This window comes from Mycteria americana, chromosome 7, assembly GCF_035582795.1.
Source record: "Mycteria americana isolate JAX WOST 10 ecotype Jacksonville Zoo and Gardens chromosome 7, USCA_MyAme_1.0, whole genome shotgun sequence".
In the NCBI taxonomy this organism is placed as follows: Eukaryota; Metazoa; Chordata; class Aves; order Ciconiiformes; family Ciconiidae; genus Mycteria; species Mycteria americana.
The window spans coordinates 28,688,215-28,714,596 of record NC_134371.1 but is presented as its reverse complement, the minus strand read 5'-3'; the positions used below and the strand labels follow the sequence as shown (position 1 = coordinate 28,714,596).

Genomic DNA, 26,382 nt, shown 5'->3' with positions numbered 1-26,382 from the left:
GACTATAATATCTGACAAGGGATTACTACAAAGCCAGCTCACCCAGTGACTTTGCTTCTGCACCAGCTGAAGGCCACTGCACACGGTATTTGTCCACCAGCGTGCGCTAGTGAACAAACTCCAAAGCCCTTATTTAAGCAACAGAAGCTTTGTCTGATACCAGAGGATTTGATTCTGAATAAGAGGGAAGGTTAGTACTTAAACTATTTTGAATGACTGGTGTATACTGTTGCATACATACCTCCCCTGACCATTTCTTTGCATTCCTTCCAGCAAAGCCTCCATCACCAAATCCTTGTGGCTTTAGCAGCTAGGAAAGTACACAAAAGCAGCAGTCACCCATGGCAATGTAGGAACAAGGCTACTTCTCCATCCAACTGCAGAACAAGCAGAAGTCCACAAAGGCAAGAAGTTAAAAAAATTACAATTAGCACACAATTGCAGGTGAGGAAAACAGTGGTCACCTTCATGAACTTAAAAGCCAAATATCCACCAAATAAAGGAAAACAGATTTTTCTACAAAAAAAAAAAAAAAGACTTAATGCAACCATTCAGCACTATCAAATTGCAGTGATATAATCATGTGATCTAACGAACAGAATAGCTTAAACAGCAGCAGTGAATGAGCACTGAATCTGCACTTCAGCAAACAGGCGAACTCAGCACACTGGGGCTGGCAGATCTCCTGTCTCTTGGGTGCACTGGAGGATCAGTAACAGGCAGGGACTTCCAAACAGGCCAGCCCAAGATCCACCTCCAACAGTGGCATTTGTCACTTCAGAGAAAAACCATAAGGACCTTGTAGCAAGTAGCAGTAAGAATCTATCCATAAACTAGGTCTCTCCCAGGTCTCTATTGCAGACTAGGTAAAACAGACTACACAGTTTACGATTGCATTCAGGACACATTGCTAGTTCATATGGTTGTGAGAATTTTCTTTTAAGACAGCATTAACTCTTTAAAAATTCCTCTGGTGCCTTAAGGTATGAAAATAAGTTGCACAGGTTTACAGTAGCAGTAGATTGTCTTAGGTAAAAATTACATCCTTTAAGTTACGAACACATGTATGTATGCATACACATAGAAGTTTCAAGTATTTGTGAAACAAGAAAGGTTTACATTAAAGGCAAAAATAGGGAATAAAAAAAAATGAAAGTTACCACGGAACCACACCCAGAAAGCTAGAATTTATTTCAGTGGCTCCTCCATGAAACTGTGACTCTCTAACAGAAAAATGGTTAAACTCATCCTGAGGATACAAAATTACACTTCAGTTTCACTCTGACAAGGTATTCACACAATCCTCTGTTTCCAAAACATCTACACACTTTCTCAAGTATGCAGAGATGGACCGTCACAACATCCTTCCTCAAAGGTTAATATGGCATTATTAAGCAATCAACAAAAGGGGCAGCAGGTCACAGAAAGTGAGACTTTCAGAAACACAGTCTCAGCTTTGCTCTCTTTTACTTCCATCAGAGCTTCTATCCTGCTCCTACAGCATTTTAAAACACCATCCAGAGATTAAAGCCTGTCCTTCGGAGTTCAGATGGATTTTAAACCACACACATAGAGAAAATAAGTATTTCACTGAGAAAAAAAAAAATTCCTATCCCTATTCTGATAATGTTTTGTCTCTCTCTGGTCCTGTCTGTGCTTAACAAAATTCAGTCAGTGTGCAGAACATTTTTGTTGTGATGCTGATGGCAGAGCTGCTGAGGAGAGCAGATGAGCAGATCCCCAGAGCTGCTGATAGCACTCGAACAGAGTTCTCCAAGTGGCAACAGTGGACATTAGCCAGTAGCAGCTCTTCTGTTTCATTCTAATCACACCTACACAGAATCGATTTTCAGTGGGTAGCAGAGAGATTTCACTGTCCACCACAGAGAACATCTGCTAAAACTCAAAAAGAAAATCCAGAAAGCAACCCAAGCTCTTTATCAGCAGTTCATTCCATGAGAGGTTGGGATCAGTTCAACACTGAAAGCTCTAGTGTCATGAGGAGCCAGACAGCATTTACTCTTGCTTCTGTTAGGCTTTAGGCAGGGCCCCCAACATAAGATGCCTGAATCTGCCAGCTTTGCATACTTGCCAGCTTACCCGGGTTTGGGGGAAGAGCCTTAAAATCAGACACCTCTAGCCAGTTTTACGCTACATCAGGTTTGTTGACTTGGTATTATATTTTGACCTCTCAAGCTTGCAAGTCTTGCAATATGCAAGTTACAGGCAACTGAGCAAAGACCCACACAAATACCACAAGAGGAAACAATCTCTGCCATTAACTACAGCTGAAGCAACAAGAGCTGGCCTGTCACTTCTGAAGTTGGGGGGGGGGGGGGGGGGAGGGGGGAGAGAAAACATTTAAAAATCATCAACGTTTAGCATCCCAACTCAAGAAGGAATTGCAGCAGTAGAGTCAAGTGGAGAAAAATTGGCAATACGCAGGAGGACTTAATACTGCCTGTGAAAAAAGGTTGGGATTATTTTGCATTTAAAAAAGACAGTAGGATGCAATTTTAAAGCGTTGCTAGAAGTAAGCTTACAATGAACAAAAAGCACGACCCACGTTGCAGGAAGAACTTCCCAAAAGCACCAATAAACCCTTGCCAGCCGCTGGAAATGCCATCTCCGGCTGTTCTAAGGCCAGGGAGGAGCCCGGCGGGAACCACCCCGACGCAGCTAGTGCTTCTCTGGGGCAAGAAGTGACCTGGAACAGCATCCCCTCAGCAGTGCTCCCCGTAAAGCCACCCGGCCCCTCCAGAACAGCCCTCCGGAAGACGCACCCTCATCATACTATCTTTTAGTTCCTCCCCAACGGGACCCTCGACACTGAATGACCACTTACGACGCTTACACACACACCCCGAAGGGGAGCGTTTCGGCCCGCAGGCCGAGGCGCTCCCCGGGGAGAGGCCCCCGACCCCCCCGCCCCGGGCCGACCTGCGCTCCGGGCTGCCCGCGCCGCCCCAGCCCTGTCGCTGACTGTGGGGCGGCGGGCGGCGCCCTCCTGGCAGGAGGCCAGCAGTGGGCCGGGCCGGGTGTAGCTTGGTTTGCCTCCCCTCCCCGCAAACACTCCCGCCACCGGTCGGTCGGTCGGTCCGTCCGTCCGTCCGTCCTTCCTCCCACGCCCCGTCGCTGCCGATCTAACGGCGGAGCCAAACCGGGGCCTCGGCGGCGGGCGAGCGCTGCGCCTGCGCGAGCGCTGCGCCTGCGCACTGCCGGCGCCGAGGCTGCCTGCCGGAGATGAGCAGGGTAGGGGGCAGCGGGAGGGGTAGGGGGGCCGCGTCGCCCGGGGCGGGTGGCACCGGGAGGGCCGCGGGGCTGCAGTGTCCGGGAGGGCTACCGGGAGGGGCAGAGGGCCGCATCGCCCCGGTTACCGGGGCTGGGATGCACTTAGGCCTGTCCCTAGCGCCCCGCCCGGCCGTTCCTGTGCACTCCGCCTGTCCCCACCCACCGCGGGGCTGCCTCCGGGGCGGCTGGAGCGCTCCACAGCTCAGGGTGTAAAGGCAAGGCCTGTTCAACGTGTAGCTCTGGAGCCAGGCATGGCCAGGTGGCTCCTGCACCCTCCGAGAGTCCCAAGCCTGGTTTGGTTTTAAATAAATATCGGTAGTCTCCAGCCGTGGCACGATCGAGCCTCCTGCTGCTGGCTGCTGTCCTGCAGGAGTCACACAGGGGTGAGTTCTGAGGCAACATCTCAAGGAGGGCAGGGTACTAATAAAACGATCACAAGAAACCCCTGGAATTATTATAGTAGCTGAGGGTGGAAGACAGGTCTTATTTTTCTCCTGTTTCACCAGTTTCCTGGACTTCAGGTTTTGGCAGCATTTTGTGTGCCATTAAATCCTTTGTTCTGACTCTTTCCCAGACTTGCGAAGGTGTGGGTGAGTTACGGCACTGATCAGGGACTGAAAGCGAGCAGGCAGCAAACAATAAGCAATGGTTCTGTGCAGAGTTAGAGGGGACGGGGCAGCTCGAGGTCCTCAAGCTCACTCAAAAGAGACTTCTAAAGGTCAGTAGCTATAAACACAGGTAAACCTCTATAATTAATAATAACAGGCTAGTTTTCTATATTCATCAATCTGCAATTCAGTTTGATAGTGTTCTTTTCAGATTAAGTAGTTCTCCTGTGGTTATAACCCTTTTTTGAGTTGATTAGGAAAATCAAGGTTTTCCATAAAAGTTTAAGCTTAATAGGAATTGGATCAAAACTGGAACAAGCCCGTAGTCCAAACTCCAGCTACATGGTTGGGGATGCAGATGTTAGAAACAGTATCTGCTCTGTGTCACAGATTTAGCTGTACTTGCCTGCTACAACGATGGACAGCGAAGTGCAAAGGGATGGCAGAATCCTGGATTTGATCGATGATGCATGGAGGGAAGATAAATTGCCATACGAGGATGTAGCTATCCCTCTGGTAGGTGAATTGCTACTTACCAATCTGAGTGAAGACTGGTGTGTTTATCATAGCCCCTTCCAAGAAATGGCACAGAGAGTATCGCTTGTGGTGTAGCTAATTTGTAAAAAAGGTTCCTGGGATGGATCTGACTCACTATTTTTCTATCCTTATGCCAGTCATTCCTGTGTGCAGACGAGGACATGGATGTTTCTCTTCCCCTGACCAGTTGCCATATCTCCTCGGAACTGGAGTGCCCTTCCCATCACACAGTTCTGGGTTTGGCATCAGGAAGAAGTAGAATCATCCTTTCTCTGTGCTTCCCCTTCATGTTACTAGTGTTTGAAGTGGTTTCCCAGTTGGTTTGTAGAACAGAGAGGGTCAGCCTCATGCTGACAGTTGTAGCCTTGGTTACAATTTATTTCCACTTTCTGAAATTCCATTAAAAGAAGCTGGAAATTTTTCAAATGTCTTCCTAATTTGGAAAATGTCTTTTCCAAATACACTGTTGCTGTTGCCAGTTCAAGGATAGTAGTGAACAAACTGGCATCTGCAGTGGGACTCTTGCTTGTAGCACTGCATCCAACGCATGGCAGTTACCTTCTCAGGCAGTGTACAGCTTGTTGTACAGCTACAAGGCCAGAGAGATGCAGCTGAGGAAAAGCTACCTCTGATCCCACAAATCCCCAAGTCAAAGCTTCAGATGTCCCCCACTGATGTTTTCCTTAGCCATTTGGGAACTACCAGGGAAGGTACCTGAGGATTTTCCCTTTCCGTGTTCTCTCTAGCACAGAAGCTTTACCCTGGCTAGCACTGACAAAGCAGTCATGCTAAGATCGTGGGGATTGACAGGCTGCTAGTTTCTTTTAGCACAGAGATAATTACAAATTGCCAATGACATGGCTCAAGCTTTAGCCCTTATACTACTGTCTTTTCAGAGAGGGCAAGGAGCAGCTACACACCTCCAAAATCCATATATACAGCACACAAGTTTTCCTGCCAAGATCTAGGCTTGAGGGAATGATCTTGCAGAACTGTGATTCTCAGATACAAGAGCCCAAACCCCCCTTTTCTTGGGATAACCGTTATTAGGCAGGCCAAATATTATAAACTAGTTCCTTGCTGACATTTGCCTTTACCCTATGTCCAAACATTACTGTTTCTTTCCTTACAGCCATCTCTTGAGCTACTTACAGTCACATACAGATGGCAGTCTCAGAGCAGGAAGCCTCATCAACTAACAATAGAAAGAAAGGCCTGGCTGTGGATATAAAGATCCCCAGGGATGGGATTGGCTCTGATCACATAGAAAACCCAGCAAAAATTCACAGGAGATTTACTCAGCGGCATTGTAAAGGAGCAAACAGAATGGCTGTAAAGTGCTGTTTGAGCCTGTCCTGAGCATCTGATCCAGTGGTCACTCAAGAGATTCCTGTGAACTCAAATGGGCTCGAATCATATGCTGTTTTCAAAACTGGAAAATTTTATTTCACTCACGCTGGGATTTCCAGAGATCTAGAACTCAGAATTCTTGCCCAAATGGTATCTGGCAGAATAACAAGCACTCTGTGTGACTGCACTGCTACAGCAACACACGGAACAAATACTATAAGGCAGGAAAATGAAATCTCGTTTCAACTGTACTTCCTTCTTACTGTATTATGAGCAGCTCTGTGTTGCACCTGGTAGGGGTTTCTGACTTCCACTGTTGATATAGCACAGCCACACCTGTGTTCAGCATGTAGAACAAGGAAGGATTTGTCACCTGCCATAGGAAAGTAACATGTTACAGTTGTCTTAATAACAGCTATAATAAATGCAGTATCTGTATTCTTGCAACAGCAAGAGAAACACATTGCAAACAAGCAATGGAGTAATTGCATCATACTATTATTTACTTATTTTGCATTTGCTAGATATTCTCCTTCTTCACTGCGTGTGCAGTCTGAGTGTATAGCAAGGCCCCAGGGTCCGGGAAAACCAATTTACCTTTCAGATTAAGCACTACATTCATGTGAAAAGAATATTGTTTGTAACTGGGCTTAGTAATATTTTTAAGTGGATCAGTATGTATGATATGTATTGTTCAGATGCACCCTCTGGTCTCGTTTGTGGATTTTTGTATTTATCCATATGAAGTCTTAGTAACCCGCTCCCTTCAGGAAGCGTATTATGTGTGGAATGCATTGTACCTCTCTTTTGTTCTCAGAATGAGCTTCCTGAACCAGAGCAAGACAATGGTGGCACAACCGAGTCTGTGAAAGAGCAAGAAATGAAGTGGACGGATTTGGCTCTCCAGTATCTCCATGAAAACGTTCCACCCACAGGGAACTAGTGAATCAGTGAGATCTCATGCAGTGGATGCATGAATGCAATACAAAAAATATTTTTCAGCTGACCACTGCTGTCATAAGCTTCTCTAAGGAGGAAATGACATTTCTGAAAAAGACTCAGATTCAAACAATGGTTCTACTCACAGTGACCAAACACACTTTAAAATGCTTCTGTAATGAGTGTGAAATAACAATGGCTATCTGACACCTCAGAGCTAATATCAGAATGTTTCTCTTATGTAAAATTATTTCATATCTTCTGTTAAATTGTTCCTAAGTTGGTGCCAATTCTGATCTTAAATGTTTTCTACATGTGATAAAAGAAGCAGTTTTTACTGTCTCAAGTTGTTACTGATTTCAAAGCTCACGATGGGATCATTTCTGACTCTGAAGGCTTATGTCCCAAGAAGTATTCCTGTGTATTCTGTGGTTAGAGTTCAGTGTACAAAAAACAAATAACCGTTAAGTCAGTTGTTACCATCTTTAACTAGTGTGTGGCTGAGGAAGGTTGTGTGTTGGGGCAGGCATGAAAGATTGGTCAATAGGATTCAAGTAAGAACCATCAAATAACCATCTGTAAACACAGGTGGTTATCTGAACTTCTCATCTCAGGATCTGATGGTGGCGGTGGACAGCATTTCCAGTGCTGTCATCCTGGGTATGTTTGCCCATACATGTACTCTAAACAGACAGTCTAATTTATGCTAAAATGGTGGTTACTCAAAATCATTGTCTTTTGACGGATGATTGAGAGTTACAAGGAAGAGCCTGCCAGTCCCAGTGACTGTTGAACTGATAGCCACTTGGATGAGCTGTCTCAGATGAGAAACGGAAATCTGAGGAAAGTGATGGGGAAAAGAAACAAGTGGGGCTTAGCTTCAGGCAATAAATTGTTACCTCTCTTTGTGCTGAGAAGAAAGGCAAGGCCCTCTTGATTTCTTTATCTCATTTTATCTCTGATTCTCAAATGTCTTTTGCAATAGGTAAAAGCCTTCTGTTCATCTTGCATGTTTCACTGTTGGACTGATTCCTTCGCACCATTGGCAGAACTTGCTAAGGAGAAAATATTTTGACAGAGTTTAGGATTACTGGTAGAGGTGAGAAAGGAACTGGAAGGAAAACAATGTTTCAAATTATTTTCTTTTGCCAGTGCATCAGAAAAAGCGCTTTCCTGGAGCTTGCAGCTTCCAGACTCCACAGAAGATTTTTGGTGTCTTTTCTCAATGTTTATCTTCTTCAAAATAACAAAAAACAAGTTTTGCCTGTGTGATTACCAAATGGAATCACAGCACGGCACGTCCTGTGAGACTGTTGATTGCTGAGCTGCATGAGGATGGAGAGCTCAAGGTGCTTGCGAAAAAAATCACGTGTTGCTGGGTGCACTCCTCTATATGAGGTATAAGCCATGCCTGCACCAGACAAGCAGCACGCACTTGTCTGAACAAGAAGGAGCTGCAGACAGCCAGTAGGCAAAGTTAAGCATTAACCCAAGAATTAGCAAAGTCAAAAAGCTTAGTAGGTACAGCATGGACCAAAGAAACAGCTATGCAGTTGGGAACTGTAATAGTTCAGCTCCTCACCGGATCATCACCAGGGGGAAAAACAGACCCTATGCTTAATGAGGTGTTTCTGATCCTTCCCATGTTCCCTTTCCCTGGCCTACATTAGAAGAATTTGCAAAGAAAACATTAGGCAAAACTACCACACAGCTTCTATCCAGCAGCCATCCCTGTTGTCTCTTCCCCTCCCTTCTCTCACCCCTTTACAAACTCCCCACCACCCTCATCTTTCCAATTTTGCCACTAGATCTTCCAGCTCCAATTTCAGACTTCCTTTCCTGCCCCTGACAGTTGTTTTTGCATCTGCCATCTTCTTCCTCCTGTCCAGCAGGTAAAAAACCCCCTTTTTTACTTGAATTAGAGCTGGATCCATGAGGTTCCAGCAGGTCTGCAAGAAAATGTGGTGGGAATGCCAGATGTACAACTGTCATCCAAGACAGCAGTTGCTTGACAGCCCAATGGAGACCCAGATTGACTTTAACTGCTACCTTCCCTTTGTCACGACATCGTGCTGTGCATCTGCCTCCTGCCTGAGACGACGGGATCTTGTAGGTTAGAAGGGATGCTGGGCCACAGCACTCAGAAAAGCCAGAGGGACATGGGAGAGCAGGGATTGTCATGAATGCTACCAACACAGGGCCCTGTGAAACCAAATGCTGGCCCTGCCCAGATGCTTATCAGACTTGCAGTGACACCTACATTCTTTGCTGCCTTTTGACATTCTTTGCAAAAGACAAACAGACATGCAATAATTTCCTTCGTTTCAACACGTGTGGTCAAATTGCTGCTTACAGCATGACACCAAACCATTTGTGTCTTTGATTAGTCATTCCCCAGGGCAAACTATATTTAAAATAAGGAAACCTGATAGAATAGAAGGTGCCCCACCTTTTTAAGAAGAAGCTTTAGTTGTATAACTAAAGACTGGTCTTAATTTCTTGGCTGGTAACTTCCTCCTTTCACCACACCTACTGTTACTGGCAGAAAAAGCAAACTGTTGTCAGGGACAGCAGACACATGCCAAAGAAATTGTGGGATCCTTAAAATCTTTTACCTGTAGAAGTTCCATGTGGAAGTCCATATGCTGACGCTGTGTGTCGTGTTCATCTACCTTTTGTATGGGGTGAAAACAGGTAAGAAATCAACCGTGTGTTTTGAATGTTTTTGTCAAATATAACATGTTTTCTGTGTTTTGCAGAAAAATAAATATATCTACCTTCTGCATTATAGTTACTGTGTAGGGTTTTTCACTAGCATTATTTATTTTGGCAAAGCAAATTATACTGGTTACATGAATGTAGTCAGCTCTAAGAGTTCCAAATGTAAAACCAGAAGTTATTTTTATTATCTTTTCCTCACTTTGCAAACATTTCTCTTATATAAGTGCTATCCATTGACACTGAAAATGTCATCTGAAATCTTCAGAGAAGAATGATTTCTTTTCAGCAGTGTCTTATATGACAGATGCGAAGGATGAATTACCATTTATGAACAATAAGCTTCATTTGATATCCTCACAGCCCTATCAAGAATCAACCTGTGTAACAATAAACAAATGTACTGCCTTGTGTTAGCATACACATGGGAGCAAGTCCAAGTTATAGCTTTCTGCTTTGTAGGGAAAACAAATAGGATTAAAAAGAATGTATTCTTATAAATACTAACTTGTATTTCATTGGGTTCTCTGGAGTAATCTTGGGGTCGCGTTTTGCTTAGTTTGTTAAATATGCTGTAGGAAATGTAGTCATAATAAGTGGAAAAAGAGAATTGTGTGAAAAGGCATGAAGGAAACCCAGTGAGATACTGAAGACCATTTCAAGAGGTAGAGGGCACACTCTTTCTGTGGAAAAGTGATGGAATTCTTCACTAATGCTACTGAGATTTGCTGTGCGGAAGTGAAGTGTGCTTAAAGCTGAAGACTACATTATTGATGCATAAGACCAGTCTGTTGAAACACACTGTAAAAAGACCAGGCAAGGTGACAGTGTTTTGAGTGTCAGTGAAACTGCAGACAGATGCAGAAGCAGCAACACATTTATCTGAGGTCCACGTAAGGTGTTGACTGGGTGAGCAGCCTCCTTCACGGGCTCTGTGTGGCAATACAGTTTCCCAAGGACCACAGCTAGGACAACTACAAATCTGACCAAGTGACCACTGACCCATTGAAGTGAAAATCTGTTGGAACTTCACTTTGCAAGAGGACAGACCAGTGGAGTTTAAAAAACCAGCTGCTATTCTATTCATGCAGACAACCTCAAGATTCTATTCATGCAGACAACCCCAAAATGCCACTATTGCAAACCCTGCCTGTCTATAGGATGAACGTCCAGGACAGAAGGAAGAAAAAGCCTCCCAAGCACTGTCTCCAAGAAAGGAATGAGAGAGACCAGGGGAACGCAGGTCTTAAGTAGCACTGACTGCAGTAAATACCACAGAGTCTGCCTGGGACCATTCTCATGACCACAACACTCCCACCTGGGAGTATATAACTTCAGAATATATACATATACATGTAACTTCAGAACTAACTTATTCTGAAGGTGCCCCTCCTGCTGCAATAGTGCCTCAGAGGCTGATCTCAAGCTCAAGACAAAAGATGTCCAGCTCCCATGTAGGAACATCGGTTTAACACATTGGTATGCCCCCTGCTACAGGTGCTGAGATGTCAGAGCACCTTCCCCAGGAAACTGCTGTTTGCCATCCTATTTTACATATCAGAAAACTGAGCAGAGGGAGAAAAGTGAATTGCCTGAGGCTGTTCAGCAAGCTAATGGCCAAGACAGGGCTGGTAGCAAGCTAACGGGGCACTGGGTTAATTGCGACATTTATTCACCTTTCCTGGAGGAAAGCGGTTTGTTGGACACAGGTTGAGTACAGTGCCAGGGCGTGAGTTTCCACCTCACTTATTTGCTTGCAGAGTTAATCTCAATAAGCCTCTTGCCATCAGAGAAATCATGCTGGAGTTTCAAAGACACTTCCAGCCATTTGGGTAGGATTCACTGTGCTTATTAGAATGAAAAGCAAAGCCAGGAAAACTGGCTGTCCTCATGTGTCAGCTTTTGTAACACATGGTGGATGAGTCTGGGATATACACCAGCCTGCCAGAAGAGAAGCTGGCAGGTTTTCTCCCCACTATTAGCACCGATCTGATTTCGTTAATCAAAATAGAACAAATCCAACAGACTTGGTGCAGATATAACAAGGCTTTTTAAACAGTTCCTGTGTTAGGTATTAGCAAATGCCCATCAGCTCTTTAAAAGCTCTTCTTTATCAGAAGGTTTGGGCTGTTCTGGTAACAAACATAGTGCTCCTCTGGGCAAGTCTCAGCACAACGCAGGAGATATAGAAACAAATTAAACAATCAGTGCAATCTTGCATCATATAGAAGTAATTCTTGCCTGGCATTTCTGCCTGTATTACTACAGCTTCAGTGGCGGTAAAGATTATTAACAATACTATATAATAATACTGTACAGTAACTAAAACAATTTCTAGTTATTAGTAAAAAATAAATATAATTGTATTTTTTTATGTTGCAGTAGCACCTAGAGGAAAGTCATTAAGTATCACTGTGTATGCTGGTGTACATCAGCAAAAAATTGTAACTTTTCTCTGCTAGTTACTTTAAGATCTCCACATGAGCAGTGTCATAGGAGAACTCTTGCTGCTGTTTCCCTGGAGCATCTTGGCACTGTAAGAATGAGGTGAGAGCAAGCTGGTCAGGAGACAGTCACCCAGGTCACCTTTACTCTTGCAAGCATGGCCCAGAGTCACGCTGCCCCTGGGAGCCCTGATTGAAGCATTACAGAGGCAGAACACCCTCAATTCAAAGGCCACTGATTTCAACCGAAGTTCATTGGGCCTGGCTGAGGGCTCATTTTCCACCACTCCTGCCCTGCTATTCATATTTTACCATAGGCTTTATACAGGAAGGACTCCATGGATTTCAAATATTAAAATTTATTTCTGAATTTATGGTAGCAATTTAAAATATCCAGTTGGACTTAACTGCAACATCCTTTTAGCCTATTAACTTTTATTTCTGGAGCTCCTGGGGCTTCTACAAAGTAATTAGCAGAACTATGGCAACCGAGCAGATTATTTTATGTGCTGGGCACATAGCATTTATATCACTCTCATGTTCCTGATTTCCATAGAAAGAGAAAAGGGAAAGCTGCTCATAGAAACTGTCAGAGTTTCATCATTTAGAAATTGAACTGCACAGAGTATTGGAGATTTGCTAGAGCACAATTAGCGTACAGCTCCAGGTTTTCTAAACTCTTCTACCCACTGCACAGCCCTTTAAACAACAAAGATCAGGAAGATTTCTCTAGCAACTGCAGCCTGAACAATTTCTACAGCCCAGGGAGTATGTGTGAGAGAGACACTCTCTCCCACAAGGTTCTTCAATAAGATTAAGGGGATTTGGGGAAAAGGATTATGAGCCAGGAAGAGGCTACAAAACCTAGGAGGGCCTTCATAAGCAGTGTCTGTCTGGAGACAGTTATTCCATTCCCTGCCAGTGCCCTGTTAGAGATTGTATTGGACTCTGAAGGCTCAGCTGGTGTTCTGCTGGAAAAGCAAGGAACAAAGACAGGCTTTCAAATGGCAGAGACTGTCCCATAAAGCAGCACTTACATAAAATTCAGTTACTTTTCAGCTGTGTTAAAAGCAGAATCAGTAACATATCTCATGCAGTCAAAGGGTGTCCCATTTCGCAGTCTGAAATAGCAGGCTGCATCTGCAAATACAAATGAAGCATTCAGCTGTCCCTCACAACAGCAAGATCCTCTGCAGCTTGTCAGCTCCAGACTGGAGTTACAAACAAACCAAGAGGATATCTCTGTACCATAGAACCTGTCCAGAGCATCTGGGCGTGGTCTGAAACCAATACGGCAAACATCCTAGTTGTCAGTCTCTAATACCTTCCTCACACTAGTGGGATTTTTGGAGAAAGTCCATGCCATCTCCCAGCTGCTAGTGGAAGCAGGACTGTGCTGTTTCAGGGAATGCTGCTCCAAGAAGGTACACTTGCTGTCTTTGTTCCAACATGGCAAGAAAACCTAAGTTTCAGGGTAACTCCAGTCATGAACATGATGGAGAGGAAATGAGTAGCCCCGGGTCAGACAGCTCACAACATACGTACCCGTGCCTGCGCAGGGCTGGCAGGTAGAAAAGGTCAAAGCAAACACATTGGTGCTAACCTCGGGATTGCCACACTGCTCTTTTCAGATCCCGGGAAGACATGCCCTACATTCACAGCTCTCAGCATCAGCAACGCTTTGATAGGGACAGACCTGCAAGTGAAGCTGCTGCTTTACACCAGACAGAACCCAAACTGTGCTGAAGAGCTCGATTCAACAGCCTCCAAGTATCTAGATGTGACCAAAAAAACTACCATCATCGTCCACGGATACAGACTCACAGGCTCTACCCCGGTCTGGATCCCTGACTTGGTACATCTTCTGCTTTCCATAGAAGACATGAACGTCATCCTTGTGGACTGGAACCGGGGAGCAACAACTCTCATCTACAGTAATGCTTCTAGAAACTGCAAGAAAGTTGCTGAGATTCTGAAGAAACTTATTGATGAAATGTTGGTAAGTTGAACATTCACACTATGATACAGTCATTAACCCACAGTTTGTAAAGGGCACAAAGGAAGTGTTTAAAAAGAGCAAGATGTCTGGGAAAAGAAACTCCTGAAAAGGAATACATTAATTTTTGGAAGTGCAGCTATACTGCAGTGCCAAATTCTACCCTTGGACTTGGTACAACGGAATTTTGTTGCAATATTCAGTTTACACTCTAAGTCTCTACATTTCTGGATACAAAACTCTACAGATATGTTTTCTCATACATAAAAACTCTATTTCCACTTTCTGCATGTCCAAAAGTCAGCTTATGGGGATCAGATACAGTTCACAGCTCCTCTAAGCTGTTGCACAGGCACAGTCAATGATGACACTGGATCATTAGGATCAGTGTGTCTGTTAATGCCTTGCAGGAACCACATGTTGTGGGCAACTGGAGTTGTACTCATGCGGCTCATGAATACTCATTCCTGTCCACACCTGTAGTCACTACCCCAGGAAAATACAACCATTGCCTGAACTATTCTCATGGCAGCTCTCAGATATGGGCCTTCAACATAAGTGCTAGTTGTGCTGTGGGACTATCAAAGGGGGAATATTTACACAGAGTGGAACACACCAAGGGAAAATGTGGGAAAAGTAGGGAGATGCATTTACATTCCCCCTCCTGATATTTTTTATGCCTTTCATGTGCCTAAAATCTGTGACCATGAGTACTTTTAAATCTCAGGTTGATGGAGCATCACTTGACTCGTTCCACATGATAGGAGTGAGCCTGGGAGCACACATCTCTGGCTTTGTGGGACAGATGTTTGATGGTTCACTTGGAAGAATCACAGGTAAGCCCTTTTTCCTGTCAGTCCTTTTGCTTTGAGGATAGCTGTTCACCATGAGCTGCACACTACTGAAGTGATGCTGTGCGCATGCTTTTGTGTTGCAGGCCTTGACCCAGCAGGCCCCTTGTACCGAGGAAAGCCACCTAGTGAGAGGCTGGATCCTACAGATGCACAGTTTGTTGATGTCATTCATTCGGACACTGATGGTATGTGACATTTCTCCTCTCTACCATTATAAGGAAACCTAGAGACTGATGGGGACCACAGGAAAGTGGGGGTAGGCAGCAGTGCTGGGGGATCCTTGCTCCTTTGGCCCAGGAGGACAGCAGTCTCCTTCACTGGTGCTGTGAAGGGCTCTGTGGTCCTATGTTGCCCACACTGTGCTCAGCACTCCCTCAGGAGTTGCTGTTTTATTTGCATTTCAAAACATGCTGCTGTTCTCTAGCAATTATAGCCTCATGGCCCATGAAGTACAAGGACTTAGGCATTGGTGCAGGAGTGCCCTGTTGCTACTGCAGCACACAGTCCTGCCAGAGCAGTTCCACACTAACGCTGCACTGCAGGGTCAGGCTGCCGCCAAAGCACGCAGCATCTCAAAAGCTAGTCACACAGCTCAATGCCTTGCACAGCAGATCAGTTATCCCCAATCCCATGGCTCCCTGCATGATGCTTCCAGTCCTCATCCCACCTCCCGTGGGCTAGACCTTCCTCTAGGGCAAATCTGGAATCTCCCTTGGCCCTCTCCTTTCCCAACCGGCGCACAGCACATCTTCACGTCCACTGGCCAGGCCAGCAGTGTGATGCAAGCCCTCCGCTCTGCTCCCGCTGGCATCCTACCCCCAGCACTTGGCTTTCCCACCTCATTGCTGCCTCTCGTCTTCTCCCAGTCCCTCCAAGAACTCAGACTTCAGCAGCACAGCAATACCCAGTATTTCACATCCCTTTTCCTCTCCCGCATGCAGCAACACAAAAAGCCAAATTTTGTACTGTCACAGGCACAGACTTATTTTAGGTATTTGATACTATTGCTAAAATGACACAGCTGGGTCACAACTGTTTGGCCTGCTGGCTAAATAGATGAATGACGTTAATACTGCTGCACAGACAGGATCCTAGAGCTAAATAGCTATTTTTTTTTCCAGTTAGTTTCTTATGTTTCCTTCTTCTGTATTTTACGATTTAATATTCCCCCCCAACATCCCTGATATTTTATTTTGTCAGGACTAGGTTACACAGAAGCACTAGGCCACATAGACTTCTACCCCAACGGCGGGACCGACCAGCCTGGCTGTCCACTGACAATATTTTCTGGTAATTAATTCTGCCTTTGAACTGCACAAACACTGACAAAATGTTTCCAATCAGAAAAGAGAAGGCCAGAGAAACATCATCACTGCTTAGAAAATACATGAAAACCATATTCTGGGAAAACCATGACAGCAATCTCTTCCCAGCACTGATGTGGCACAATGACGTAGCAGGAGTTTAGCTGATGTGCACCAGGCAGACGTATGAGTCAGGGCTGATCCTTCTGCTCTCTGTCACAAATGCAAATAGGATTAACTTTCCGTGCAAAACATCATCAGGTAGATTTGTGCCTTCATTTTGTGACTACGTTTAGAAAACCTGTGGGATTTTTTTTTTTTTTAATTACTTAGAACACACACAAAACCCCAAGGACTAGTGATGGCAAGAACCTCTTCAGAAAACAGGTTCAAGATGAATATGGGGTAGGCAGTTATACCAAATCCAATGCGCCTTTCTTGGCAGTGACAGACAATGCAGTCAGGCAGGTAGGTAGAGCTCTAGTCTTGAATGCAAGAAAGCTTTTTTGCCTTTCCAGCCTGGCAGCAGAACTGGTTTTATGAAAGCTGGGTGAAGAAGATACCTCAAAGAAGAAAAGGCAGTAATGTGAACTCAACCCTTATCAGACCCAAAAGAATCTACATAGGAAACCAGCCTGAAACAAAAATCCATAGGAAATGAGGCTTCACTCATTTTGCTGCTCATGCAACAGCTCATTTTATTAGTTATGTCTTTCTAAAGAGTTTTTTACATCAAAATGGAAGGCCACGTGCAAAAAAAGAGTAATATCCAGCTGTCAGCCCTGAGCTCAGAGAGAAGAGGAGAACACGTGAGATGGAGTAGGATCCACAGCTGGATCCTCTGGAACTGCAGTAACAATACGAACAAATATGTTTTTAAAACCAAAAAAGACAAGAAGAAAAGTAAAGTAGACACAGGCAGAGCTGAGTGCACTCAAAGGGAGAGGCTAGTGCCCACTTACTGTTCTGCCACAGCCCCAGTGCTCCCCGGTGCAATCTGTTGCATTCAGACTGGTCAGTGGCTGTCCACTGGTGTGTCCTTTTTTGCTAATGCATTAACACAGTTTTCCTGAAGCATGAGGATTGCTAACAAAATATTTCTTCCCTATGTGTGATTAAGGATTGCAGTATTTTAAATGTGACCACCAGAGGTCTGTTTTCCTGTTCATGTCATCCCTGAAACAGAGCTGCAATATTACTGCATACCCGTGTGACTCATACAGAAATTACAGGAATGGCAAATGTACCAGCTGCAAAACGTTTTGGCCTATGACATGCCCCATCCTAGGTAAGGATCCAGGGAATGTAAATATATCCTGAATACATGTGTCTGACAGAGCTGCCCATCATTACTGTAACTTGGTGTGTGACAAATGTTTTGCTAAAGGACTAATACAACACGGTGCTTTGCAAAAGCATGTAAGTTACTGCCACTGAGGTTTTTGAGATGGTCTCTCCTTGACTTCTGCAGAGGTACAAGCCTCCGCGGCAGGCAAAAGAGGCCTGAGAAATTTCCCTGCTCTCTGTACAGTCATGATCTAGAATGTTATGTATGTTATGATCTAGAACAGAAATCCACATGTAAAGGATCCAGAACTAGAAAAGCCAAAACAAGACTTGGGATCTTTACAGTAAAGGCACAGAAACAATGAATTAAAGTCCATTAGTTGCAGAGTTTGAGGGATAGAGTCATGTTCTTGCTAAAACGGAATCTTTTCTAAGAAATTTTCAGCACCACAAACCCCTCTTGACTCTAAAAGGAATGGCAGAGGGGTGAACAAAGAGTATTCTGCTTTTTTGTAACTGACCCACAGAGGTGTCCCAGCCTGGATGTGACAGCCCAGCTTCAGGCTGCCATTTCTGAAATGTTGATGCTAATGAACCTGACACTTCCAGAAATGAACTTGCAAAGCTAAGGGGATGATTTTCATTCTGCATTGCAAAATGAAATCCTTCTTGACCATGGATGTCAGATGTGGAAAAAGATCAATCTTAAAATAAGTGCTGAACAGTAACTAGGCATATTTAGACACTCAGGTGGCTTTAGTTACACAAGTAAAATTAAGCCCAGAGTACGGAAGCATGTGTTACAGTACTACCTTGCAGCTGACAAGCAATATACTATTTCTTAAATACTTGCTTTGTTATTTTTAGCAATTTAGTTGCTTATATACCTGTGCAGTAATTCTCTGTTTCATTTTCAAACTGTCATCTATAGGTTATTATGCCCATAAGTGGAAAAGCTATTTCACACAACAGAGCCATCCAGTGACAAGTATGTTTTTTGATACAGCGGACAAAGAGCCATTTTGCAGTAAGTGACTAAGATTTCTGAGATTATTTTTCTTTGTGTATTGCCTCCTTCAGCAACAGCAAAGCAGAGATGGTTAGTTGCTACTGGCATCATAGCCAGCATTTTAGAAACAAAGCCAGTGGCTGCTGGATAGAATTGTGTCCATCTGCAGTCTTGTCATTACATTCCTTACCTGCAAACCTGCCTGGTGCTGTGAAAGCCAACTACTCGCTAGAGATGTGCAAGAACAGGCTCATCTTGCTTACAGTGCTAGGAAATTTGTTGAGAACATGCACATGAAACATAAAAGGGTAGTTCCTAAACTGTGTTTCAAAACAACACACCACACTCTTTTGTGCAAGAGGTATGTGGGAATGATGAGAGACAAAGACATGCTCTGAGCTGAACAGGTGAAAAAGCTACCCTGGATAAAAGTGAAAGGCACAGGAAAAGGGCCCAGGCAAGGGGGAATCGGTGAAAAAAAGGTTTTGCCAAGGCTTCTCCTCACCCCCGTGATCACCAACATACCAAGCCATGGGCAGGGATTACACACAGCACTGAGCTCCAGTGCTGATCAGCAAGTGAATTCAGTGACTTACAAGATCAGAGTAAAGAACAGACGATTCTGTTCCATGACAGAAAAGACAAATGAAAGATAATGAGAACAGAAATGAAGGGGTTCAGAGGTGGACAGGAGAAAGAAAAAGCAATCTGAAAATGAACAGGGAAGGCAGGGAGTGAAAGGCAATGTGCTGAAAGCCATACAGACAGGCCATCTTGCATGCCACTTGTGAGCCCTTGCTGTAGTGCTTTCCCACACATCTCTTAATATTTCTGTCAGAAATCTCTGCAAAGGAAGGAGAAAGAGATTTTAGAGATAAATTGAACGGGTTGTGTCAGATGGGCAAATGGGAGAAAGACATACTCCACCTGCAGCTCAGCTCCCGGACAGGCACACAGCCAGGCTGTAAAGCAAAGCATACAGAGTCTAACCACCCTCTCTCTCTCTCTCTCTCACCTCAGTTTATCACTACTTTGTGGATATTATTACATGGAACAAAGACACCAGAAGAGGCACTTTCAGCATTGTACTAGCTGATGAAACTGGGAAGAAGGCCGAATCTAAAGTTAATCCGTAAGTTTTTACAGATCATCATATTGGTAATGTTAGCAAATCACTTGGTACAACTGCATCTGGGAGGAGGCAAGATATCCTTCTCTAATTTCTCTGCTGATACTTGATAGTGTACATGCCTTAGTGCTTGGCTGGCCCCGTGTGATTTTCCCAGATTCCCCCAGCACACACCAGCTGACAGCCCAGCCCTTTGGTTCGGACCCTTCTCAGTCATCTTAAGGACTGAAGGGGACAATCTCAGCCAGTGGCATGGCTGTTTCAGGTTTCCACTAAAGCAGGAGGAAAAACACATCTCCCCCTCTTTCCTTCCCTTTGCTGAAGGTGTTCTGTTCCAGCTCCAGGTGCCCAAGATAGCTGGGATGAACCTGGGCCTGAATATGTAACATCCAAATCAATTCATTCCACTTGGAGAGGCAAATTAATGGTGTTTATGTGGACATGCAAATTCCTGATTGATCTAAACACACTTCAGCCAAACAAGTCCTGCTCAACTCGTTTTCCCAAGTGTCTCTAACTGCATATTCTCTCAGCCATATCTGCTTGCACTGGAGTAATCTGCATAGCTCCCTGGGGCTACGCAACCAGACCACCCTGCTCTGCCGAGCGTGTGACAGCCCACCAGGCAGCATGCTTACACACACATCGTAAACACCTTTGACAGGTTAAAACTTGTCCTATTTGTCAGGCCTCCTAAAACTTCTAAACAAGGCCAGTCATTTTGAGTGTTGCAACCAGGATACACTTCCAGTCACATCTGCACTCTTCACCTTCATAAGGGAAACTTTAAACTATGGCCATATAACAACTGGCTATACAAAGAACGTGTTGTGTGGCCACAGCATTCTTGTGAGCAGCTCTGCTACTTTCGCCCAAGACCGATGCAGTTTTCATGCATATATCGGAATGGAACCGGCCACTCTGTCAAAAAGGACCGAGGTGAAACCCCAGCCCCATGAGGCTTCACATCTTTTAAGCCTGTGCTATCTTCCTATCCTGAGAAGCTGGATTACTCTCCGTTAATTCCAGTCAAAGCTGCATTGTTTCACAGACACTTCTGCTGCATTTGCCAGAAGAGAACTACCAGAAATTTAGTTAGGGACATTAATACCCCCAAGGTACAGTCTACCATTTGTAGAGCTACCTCAGCCATACAGCGTTGTTACAACCAGATTTTTATATACAGCAACATATTCTGCAAACTCCATGGATGACTCAGTGCTCAGGTCTGCACAGCCAGCCATGTATGAACATCATTTGGGTCTAGTCCACTCGGGTTCAAAGCAGAATCACAGTGAGGATTCTGGTTTGGGACCAGAGCAAACAGCATCAGACCTCTGCATCCCCACTCCCACCCCAAATAACTGAGTGCAAAAGTGGCTGAGCAGGTTCACACCTGAATCCATACCCATTTCCTGTAAATCAGAAACTAATCGTTAAGTTCAGTCCTCCTCCTCCCCCAGCACTGTTTCCAGTATTATACTGAATATATTAAAAACTGTGCTATTCCCTTGGTGACTCTCTGACACCTTGTCTGCTTTATCTTTAGAGAAGCTGCAGCCTTTCAGCAGTACAACCAAATCACTTTGCTAATTGGATTCGACCAGGACTTTGAAAATGTAGAAAGAATTTCCTTGACATTTTCCACGGGATCTGTCATTGGCCCAAAATTCAAACTCAGGATTCTCCAAATGAGGTTCCGGTCACTTACAAATCCAGAAAGGTAAGCAGAGGCTTACAAACCATTTCTGTTGCAAACTGGACAGAAGTAAATGAATCTCCCAGATGCCTGGCCTGGCTGAGTTCACCCAGAAGAATTATATTTATTTCACATTTAATAATCCTTGCACATGTATCTTGGGAATAAATTCTGCCTTTGGTACATGCACACAAATCCCATAGCTGAACTTGAACACAGCCGTTGTCTTATTGTACTGAAAACATGTAATTAGTGGTCTGACTCTGATGTGGTGTGACATCTTAACCTTTGGTCAGGAAAATGACCTTTGAGTAGCTACAGAGAAGCTGCTCAGGCCTGAACTCTGGGCTGAAAGTAAATGCAACTCTCAGGGAAATACAGATGTCTAGCCCTAAATACACATTTTATATCCCAGTCAATTTCTATGTCCAGTCAAACGGGGAGATTAATTTACTCCTGGAATTACAGTAACTGGGAGCTGCTGACCACTATGCCCCAAAGCACTGACTACTGCCCACAACATCATGAGGTACCTTCCAGGTCATTTGCTGATAAGATTTCTACAGCCACTTCAGTCACCTTGTTAACCCCTGTCTGCTCTACGGTCCTACCCTTAAACTCCCCTGATTTTCAGGGCACCTTTGGAGGAGGGGATCTGTGCCTGAGCTCAGCGAGTACAGAATCTCTTAGGTTGACCTTGTGTGCAAGGACAGTATGTGGACATCAAGCCATACACGCTTTAAATTTGGGTTAAAACAAGGATTGCACGTAACAGAGTGAGAAGGGCGGAGCAAAAAAAAGGACAGAGCTGCAGAACGTGTTTCTTTGCAGTTCATGAAGGTCTGCTACCCTTACCTTAGTCTAAGGAAAAGATTGTGCATGTCTAATAAGCAAAGTCCTTCTGCAGCTCCCCCTCACTGACACTCCCTTTCTTCTGTCCTACATCTCCATAGTCACTTCCAGCCCCAGATGCACATTTAATCTTTTAAAAAATAGATGCAAATGCCCAAACGTTTCATCAGAGGCTGTCCACTGTCTCCCAGGAAGGGCTGCCACAGGCTATGAGTACAGTTTCATGACTAGTTTAACACCATTAAGTAATCAGTGACTGCCACAGGGAGAGATGTCCTGCCCTCTCTCCTTCTCTAGGCCAGAGCTAATACTCATGTGGCCCCAGCTTATTATTTCCTCTGTTTTTCAGCTGGGCTAGTTCTAAGCCAGATCAATGCCTGGTCTCAGCTCAGAGTGGCAGCACAGTCCCTAATGCTGACACTAGGGAATCGGCAGGAACATGCAGGTGGGCAAGGGGAGATGGAAGGACCACCCATTTAGTGGCCATGCAAGTGACTTAAAGGGAACTGTAAACTCTGTAGCCAATACCTCAGTGTGCTTGCTGTTTTGTTTTTCCATGAGGCAAAGCAAAAGATAATGTAGAACAGAATGAAAATATGCTCAAGGTGCATATTTTTCACTTTTGGCTTGTGCTGACTGTTCTTATGCAGACCAGAGCTGTGCAGATACGACCTTGTCCTGATGGAGAACACCAAAAAAACCTTCAAGCCCATTCCATGCTGGAGCAGGAGCTAAGACCCGAATACGTGATTTCCGAATGTTATGTCTGAACGTGGCAGACATCTTCACAGCCATATGGGGACTCACCTGAAAGTTCCTCGGCACTTTCTGTGGAGACCAAGCAACAGCATGGTGGGGCCCTCTTGTCAACGCAGAGATTTACATAAATGGGGCTGTAGAAGTGACAAAAAAACGATGGCGTTGTGTGTTTTTGGAGCATGCTTCTGCGGCGGAACCGGCTTTGTGCTAAGGGGAGAGGACGATCCCGCCGAGCCCTCAGGGGCTGAGCCCCGCCCTCACGGCTCTCACGGCCGCGCCCCGCCCACAGCACCGCCCCGCGCCTGCGCGTCCCACTGCGCTCCGCCGCGGGGCGGGGGCGGGCCGGCGGCAGCGGCGGGCCCCATCGCGGGATGTGGCGGCGGCTGGCCGGGCTGCTGCTCGTCTTCGCGGCCGCCACGGCCGCCCTCTGGCTGCTGTCGGCGCGGCTGAGCGCGGGGCAGGCGCGCAGGTGGGTGCGGGCGGGCGGGGAGGGGAGGGGGCGAGCCGGGTCGGTGCTCCGGGTATCCCCGTGTTCTCCCCTCCCCTCAGGCCGCTGCGGTTCCCGTCGGACCTGGAGGAGCTGCGGGAGCTGGCCGAGGCGCTGCGGGACTACGAGCGGCAGCACCGGGGCGCGGCGCTGACCCTCTTCTGCGCTGCCTACCTCTACAAGCAGAGCTTCGCCATCCCCGGCTCCAGCCTTCTGGTACGGCCGCCCGGCGGGAGGGCAGCGGCGGGGCCGCACCGCGCCGGGGGGGATGCAGGGCGGGAGCTGGTACGAACCCCTCAGAAGGGCCCTTTGCCCCCAGTCCCGGACCAGGCGCGGCCTGCTGGGGCAAGGTGCAAGGTCGGTGCCTTGCTGGGTGAGTCACGGCTCTGCCAGGAGACGACGGGTCTGTCCGATGCACTCGAGAAGCCAGAGCGACCGAGGCTGAAGGCAGCCATGCTGAGGGGACACGCGTGTGCGTGTGTCCGTGCTCTCACTCGATGTTGTGCCCTGACAGAACGTTCTGGCTGGAGCACTCTTTGGGCCGTGGACTGGGCTGGTGCTGTGCTCGGCCCTAACATCTGTGGGAGCGACCTTCTGCTACCTGCTGTCTGGCACATTTGGAAAGCAGTTCGTCGTCTGCTACTTTCCTGATAAAGTGGCTCTGCTGCAAAGAAAGGTAAGCAGCCATGGTTTTGCAGACACCCAGAGTGCCCCCTGGTGAGGCTGCCTTTTGGGTTCACTTAGTAAAAAAATGAATACGTGCAGGGGATGCATCAGGTCAGTTAGGGGCCTCCTCTGACACAATCTAGGAGCAGACTGCTCTCTTGGGAGCAAGCCTGTTTGCAAAGGGGGTGCATGGAAAATCCCAGATCCCAAGGCAAATCAGAAGTAAGATAATGGACTGATTGGGAAGCCCTTGTGCTCCAGAAGTGCCTCCACCCATCCTGTGCTCCATTGTACAGCTGGAGGTGGTTCTGCTGCTGACTTCCCAACCTCTCATTCAGGTTGGATCCCATTTTCACCGCTTGCATGGAAGAGGCTGGCTCACCATTAGGCCCCCATACATACATAAAGTTGCTGCTTTTCATCAGTTCTGGACTGATGTTATGTTGCAGCATGTTAGAAGAAAACTTAAATTCACTTTGGGATCATGGACATTCAGATGTTAATGCTGTCTGAAGAGCAGAAATAATTTGGAATGTTTCTCTTGGCAGGTAGAAGAGAACAGGAGCTGCTTATTTTTCTTCTTGTTGTTCCTGAGGCTGTTCCCCATGACACCAAACTGGTTTCTGAATCTCTCAGCTCCCATTTTAAACATCCCTGTGTCCCAGTTCTTCTTCTCCGTTCTCATCGGTAAGGCCTGGGGAGACTGTCTGAGGGGGCAGCGTGACATTGCCTCTCCTCATCACTGAGCCTTGGGTATTATGCTGAGCTGGGGAAGGCAGAGCAGCAGGGTCGTAGCTATGACTCTGCCCCATTTAACTGTTTGCCTTCGTGCTATCCTTATACTCAGAGGTCTCAGAGCATTTTGCAAATATGTGTGCGTCACCAATGCAGCAAAGTTTTGAATCGCACCCCATTCTTTCTGTTATGGACACAGACCCCTGTGTCTGGCCTTGGGCAAGGGCATATTTGAGCTACCTTTACATGGGGGGGATGTTAACAGGTTTTATTCTGCTCTGATTCTTTCAGGTCTTACACCATATAATTTCATCTGTGTGCAGACAGGAGCCATTCTGTCACAAATCACCTCTTTGGATGCCATTTTCTCCTGGGACACGCTGCTCAAACTGCTTGCGATGGCTGTGGCAGCATTGATACCAGGGACCCTCATCAAGAAATACAGCAAAAAGCACTTGAAGCTGGATGAAGACAAGCATGCTCCATTACTCAATGGCAAAAAGAGCTTGTGATGGCTCAGAGGCCCCAGATGTTGGGGGACTGGCTCACAAAAGCTGCAGGTCTCTGTTCCTGTGGGTTATATTCTGCATGCTCTGTGCCACCGTGGACCAAGGACAATTGCAGTTTTTAATCATTCTTCTCGTCTAAGAGGAGGTGTAAGGTTCTGATTTTTAATGAATGTTTAACTGTGCATGTATCTGCACGGAGAGCGCTGTACAGAGGCTTTGTGAACACTTCAGTTAATTTGCCTGTTTCCTTTAAATCAGCCTGTGTCTCCAGTGTGCCTGAGGGTGTTGCCAGCCCACTGCAAATGTATTAGCAATGGAAAAAAAAAATGAGGAGTATTAGCATCCTGTGAGGAAGGCAAATTGGAACTCCTTAGTCCCTCCCAGCTCTTGAACACAGGGACCAAACACTGCACTCCCCGCAGTCTTCCTACCAGCCTAAGTCACAGGCTTCCATTGGGCTCCAGCACTTCCCACCAAGTCCAGCTTTGTGAGCCCAGCTAGTCTCGATGGTGTGACTGAGGTGGCAGCAGACAGCTGCTGCCTGCTCTGAGAGCGAGGCAGGCTGGTTTTCTGCCCAGCCTCATCCCTTGGCACAGAGGAGTCCACAGCACGCAGAGCTGTGTTGAGCTGCAACAGCAAAAGCATTGGCTATTTTTCACCACCAGCCTAGTAGCAGCAATTCCCTGCTCTAGGCAGGCCCTACTCCCTCCTCCCCCTGCCCTCTCTAAACCCCTACGTATTTAGCATTTTTGGCCTAAAATGACAAACCATGCACTTGTGTTGTTAGGTACAGTAGTACAAGTACCAAGTTGAGAAAAATGTAATGATGTTTCAGGGTCCCTTCACTTTCTGTAAGAGAGCTTGCACAGTTGTGGAAGACTCTTCCTTTGTCATTCAGATGTTAAGGAAGCGCACCCTGCGGCAGAATTGTTCAGGGTTTGGGGCCAGCTATGAGCTGCCTGTATGTATCATTCATATGTCAGAACACACAAGATCACTTCTAAGGTCTGTCAGTGGCTGCTACTCCCCACAAAGACTAAAGGGAAAACCAAAAAGGAATGGATGTGCCTGGCTGGCAGTGATTTGTCCTTGAGAAGCACCTTTAAACCTCCACATTTGCTCATGTATAACTAGAAGGTTTCCAAATAAGCAGGTAGGCTCTGTCCCAGTTGCTGGAGAACAGCAGCCCCCAGGGATGATACTGTGCTC

The 26,382-nt window shown here is 45.9% G+C and overlaps 4 protein-coding genes across 14 annotated transcripts in view; 3 read left to right on the top strand and 1 right to left on the bottom strand.

Annotated features, from left to right (window-relative positions):
- The window catches only part of CEP63 (centrosomal protein 63), a 44,454-nt gene extending 21,611 nt beyond the window's left edge, over positions 1–22,843 (bottom strand). For 2 of the 9 annotated variants that reach the window (XM_075507620.1, XM_075507612.1), the window contains exons 1-2: positions 2,941–3,103; positions 242–377 (exon numbers count right to left, since the gene is read on the bottom strand). In XM_075507620.1, coding sequence (XP_075363735.1) covers positions 242–285 — 44 coding nt within the window. In that variant the 5' untranslated portion in view covers positions 286–377; positions 2,941–3,103. The other 7 variants (XM_075507614.1, XM_075507616.1, XM_075507615.1 and 4 more) reach the window with 7 other exon arrangements.
- On the top strand, positions 3,120–7,067 carry ANAPC13 (anaphase promoting complex subunit 13). 2 transcript variants are annotated; one of them, XM_075507623.1, is made up of 4 exons: positions 3,120–3,252; positions 3,866–4,009; positions 4,290–4,415; positions 6,604–7,067. In XM_075507623.1, the coding sequence occupies exons 3-4, from the start codon at positions 4,317–4,319 to the stop codon at positions 6,727–6,729; spliced, it is 225 nt and encodes a 74-aa protein (XP_075363738.1). In that variant the 5' UTR covers positions 3,120–3,252; positions 3,866–4,009; positions 4,290–4,316; the 3' UTR covers positions 6,730–7,067. The 2 variants fall into 2 exon arrangements, with proteins under 2 accessions (XP_075363738.1, XP_075363739.1); XM_075507624.1 differs by lacking the exon at positions 3,866–4,009 and having other exon boundaries at positions 3,161–3,252.
- On the top strand, positions 7,224–22,832 carry LIPH (lipase H). Its single transcript, XM_075507625.1, has 10 exons — positions 7,224–9,419; positions 13,519–13,886; positions 14,611–14,719; positions 14,821–14,922; positions 15,938–16,027; positions 17,162–17,329; positions 18,260–18,355; positions 19,358–19,469; positions 21,016–21,189; positions 22,668–22,832. The coding sequence occupies exons 1-10, from the start codon at positions 9,368–9,370 to the stop codon at positions 22,750–22,752; spliced, it is 1,356 nt and encodes a 451-aa protein (XP_075363740.1). The 5' UTR covers positions 7,224–9,367; the 3' UTR covers positions 22,753–22,832.
- A 233-nt stretch (positions 22,844–23,076) lies between the features above and the next one.
- On the top strand, positions 23,077–25,381 carry TMEM41A (transmembrane protein 41A). Of its 2 annotated transcripts, XM_075507621.1 has the most exons (5): positions 23,088–23,245; positions 23,326–23,479; positions 23,778–23,939; positions 24,478–24,616; positions 24,956–25,381. In XM_075507621.1, the coding sequence occupies exons 1-5, from the start codon at positions 23,148–23,150 to the stop codon at positions 25,174–25,176; spliced, it is 774 nt and encodes a 257-aa protein (XP_075363736.1). In that variant the 5' UTR covers positions 23,088–23,147; the 3' UTR covers positions 25,177–25,381. The 2 variants fall into 2 exon arrangements, with proteins under 2 accessions (XP_075363737.1, XP_075363736.1); XM_075507622.1 differs by lacking the exon at positions 24,478–24,616 and having other exon boundaries at positions 23,077–23,245.
- Positions 25,382–26,382: the final 1,001 nt, after the last annotated feature.

Bases quoted from the DNA above. Each gene is read 5' to 3' on its own strand.
- ANAPC13 (XM_075507623.1), top strand. From the start codon at position 4,317: ATGGACAGCGAAGTGCAAAGGGATGGCAGAATCCTGGATTTGATCGAT. The intron at 4,416-6,603 runs GTAGGTGAATTG...TTTTGTTCTCAG, and splicing joins AGGATGTAGCTATCCCTCTG to AATGAGCTTCCTGAACCAGA.
- LIPH (XM_075507625.1), top strand. From the start codon at position 9,368: ATGCTGACGCTGTGTGTCGTGTTCATCTACCTTTTGTATGGGGTGAAA. The intron at 14,923-15,937 runs GTATGTGACATT...TTATTTTGTCAG, and splicing joins CATTCATTCGGACACTGATG to GACTAGGTTACACAGAAGCA. The intron at 19,470-21,015 runs GTAAGTTTTTAC...CTTTATCTTTAG, and splicing joins GCCGAATCTAAAGTTAATCC to AGAAGCTGCAGCCTTTCAGC.
- TMEM41A (XM_075507621.1), top strand. From the start codon at position 23,148: ATGTGGCGGCGGCTGGCCGGGCTGCTGCTCGTCTTCGCGGCCGCCACG. The intron at 23,480-23,777 runs GTACGGCCGCCC...GTGCCCTGACAG, and splicing joins TCCCCGGCTCCAGCCTTCTG to AACGTTCTGGCTGGAGCACT. The intron at 24,617-24,955 runs GTAAGGCCTGGG...TGATTCTTTCAG, and splicing joins CTTCTTCTCCGTTCTCATCG to GTCTTACACCATATAATTTC.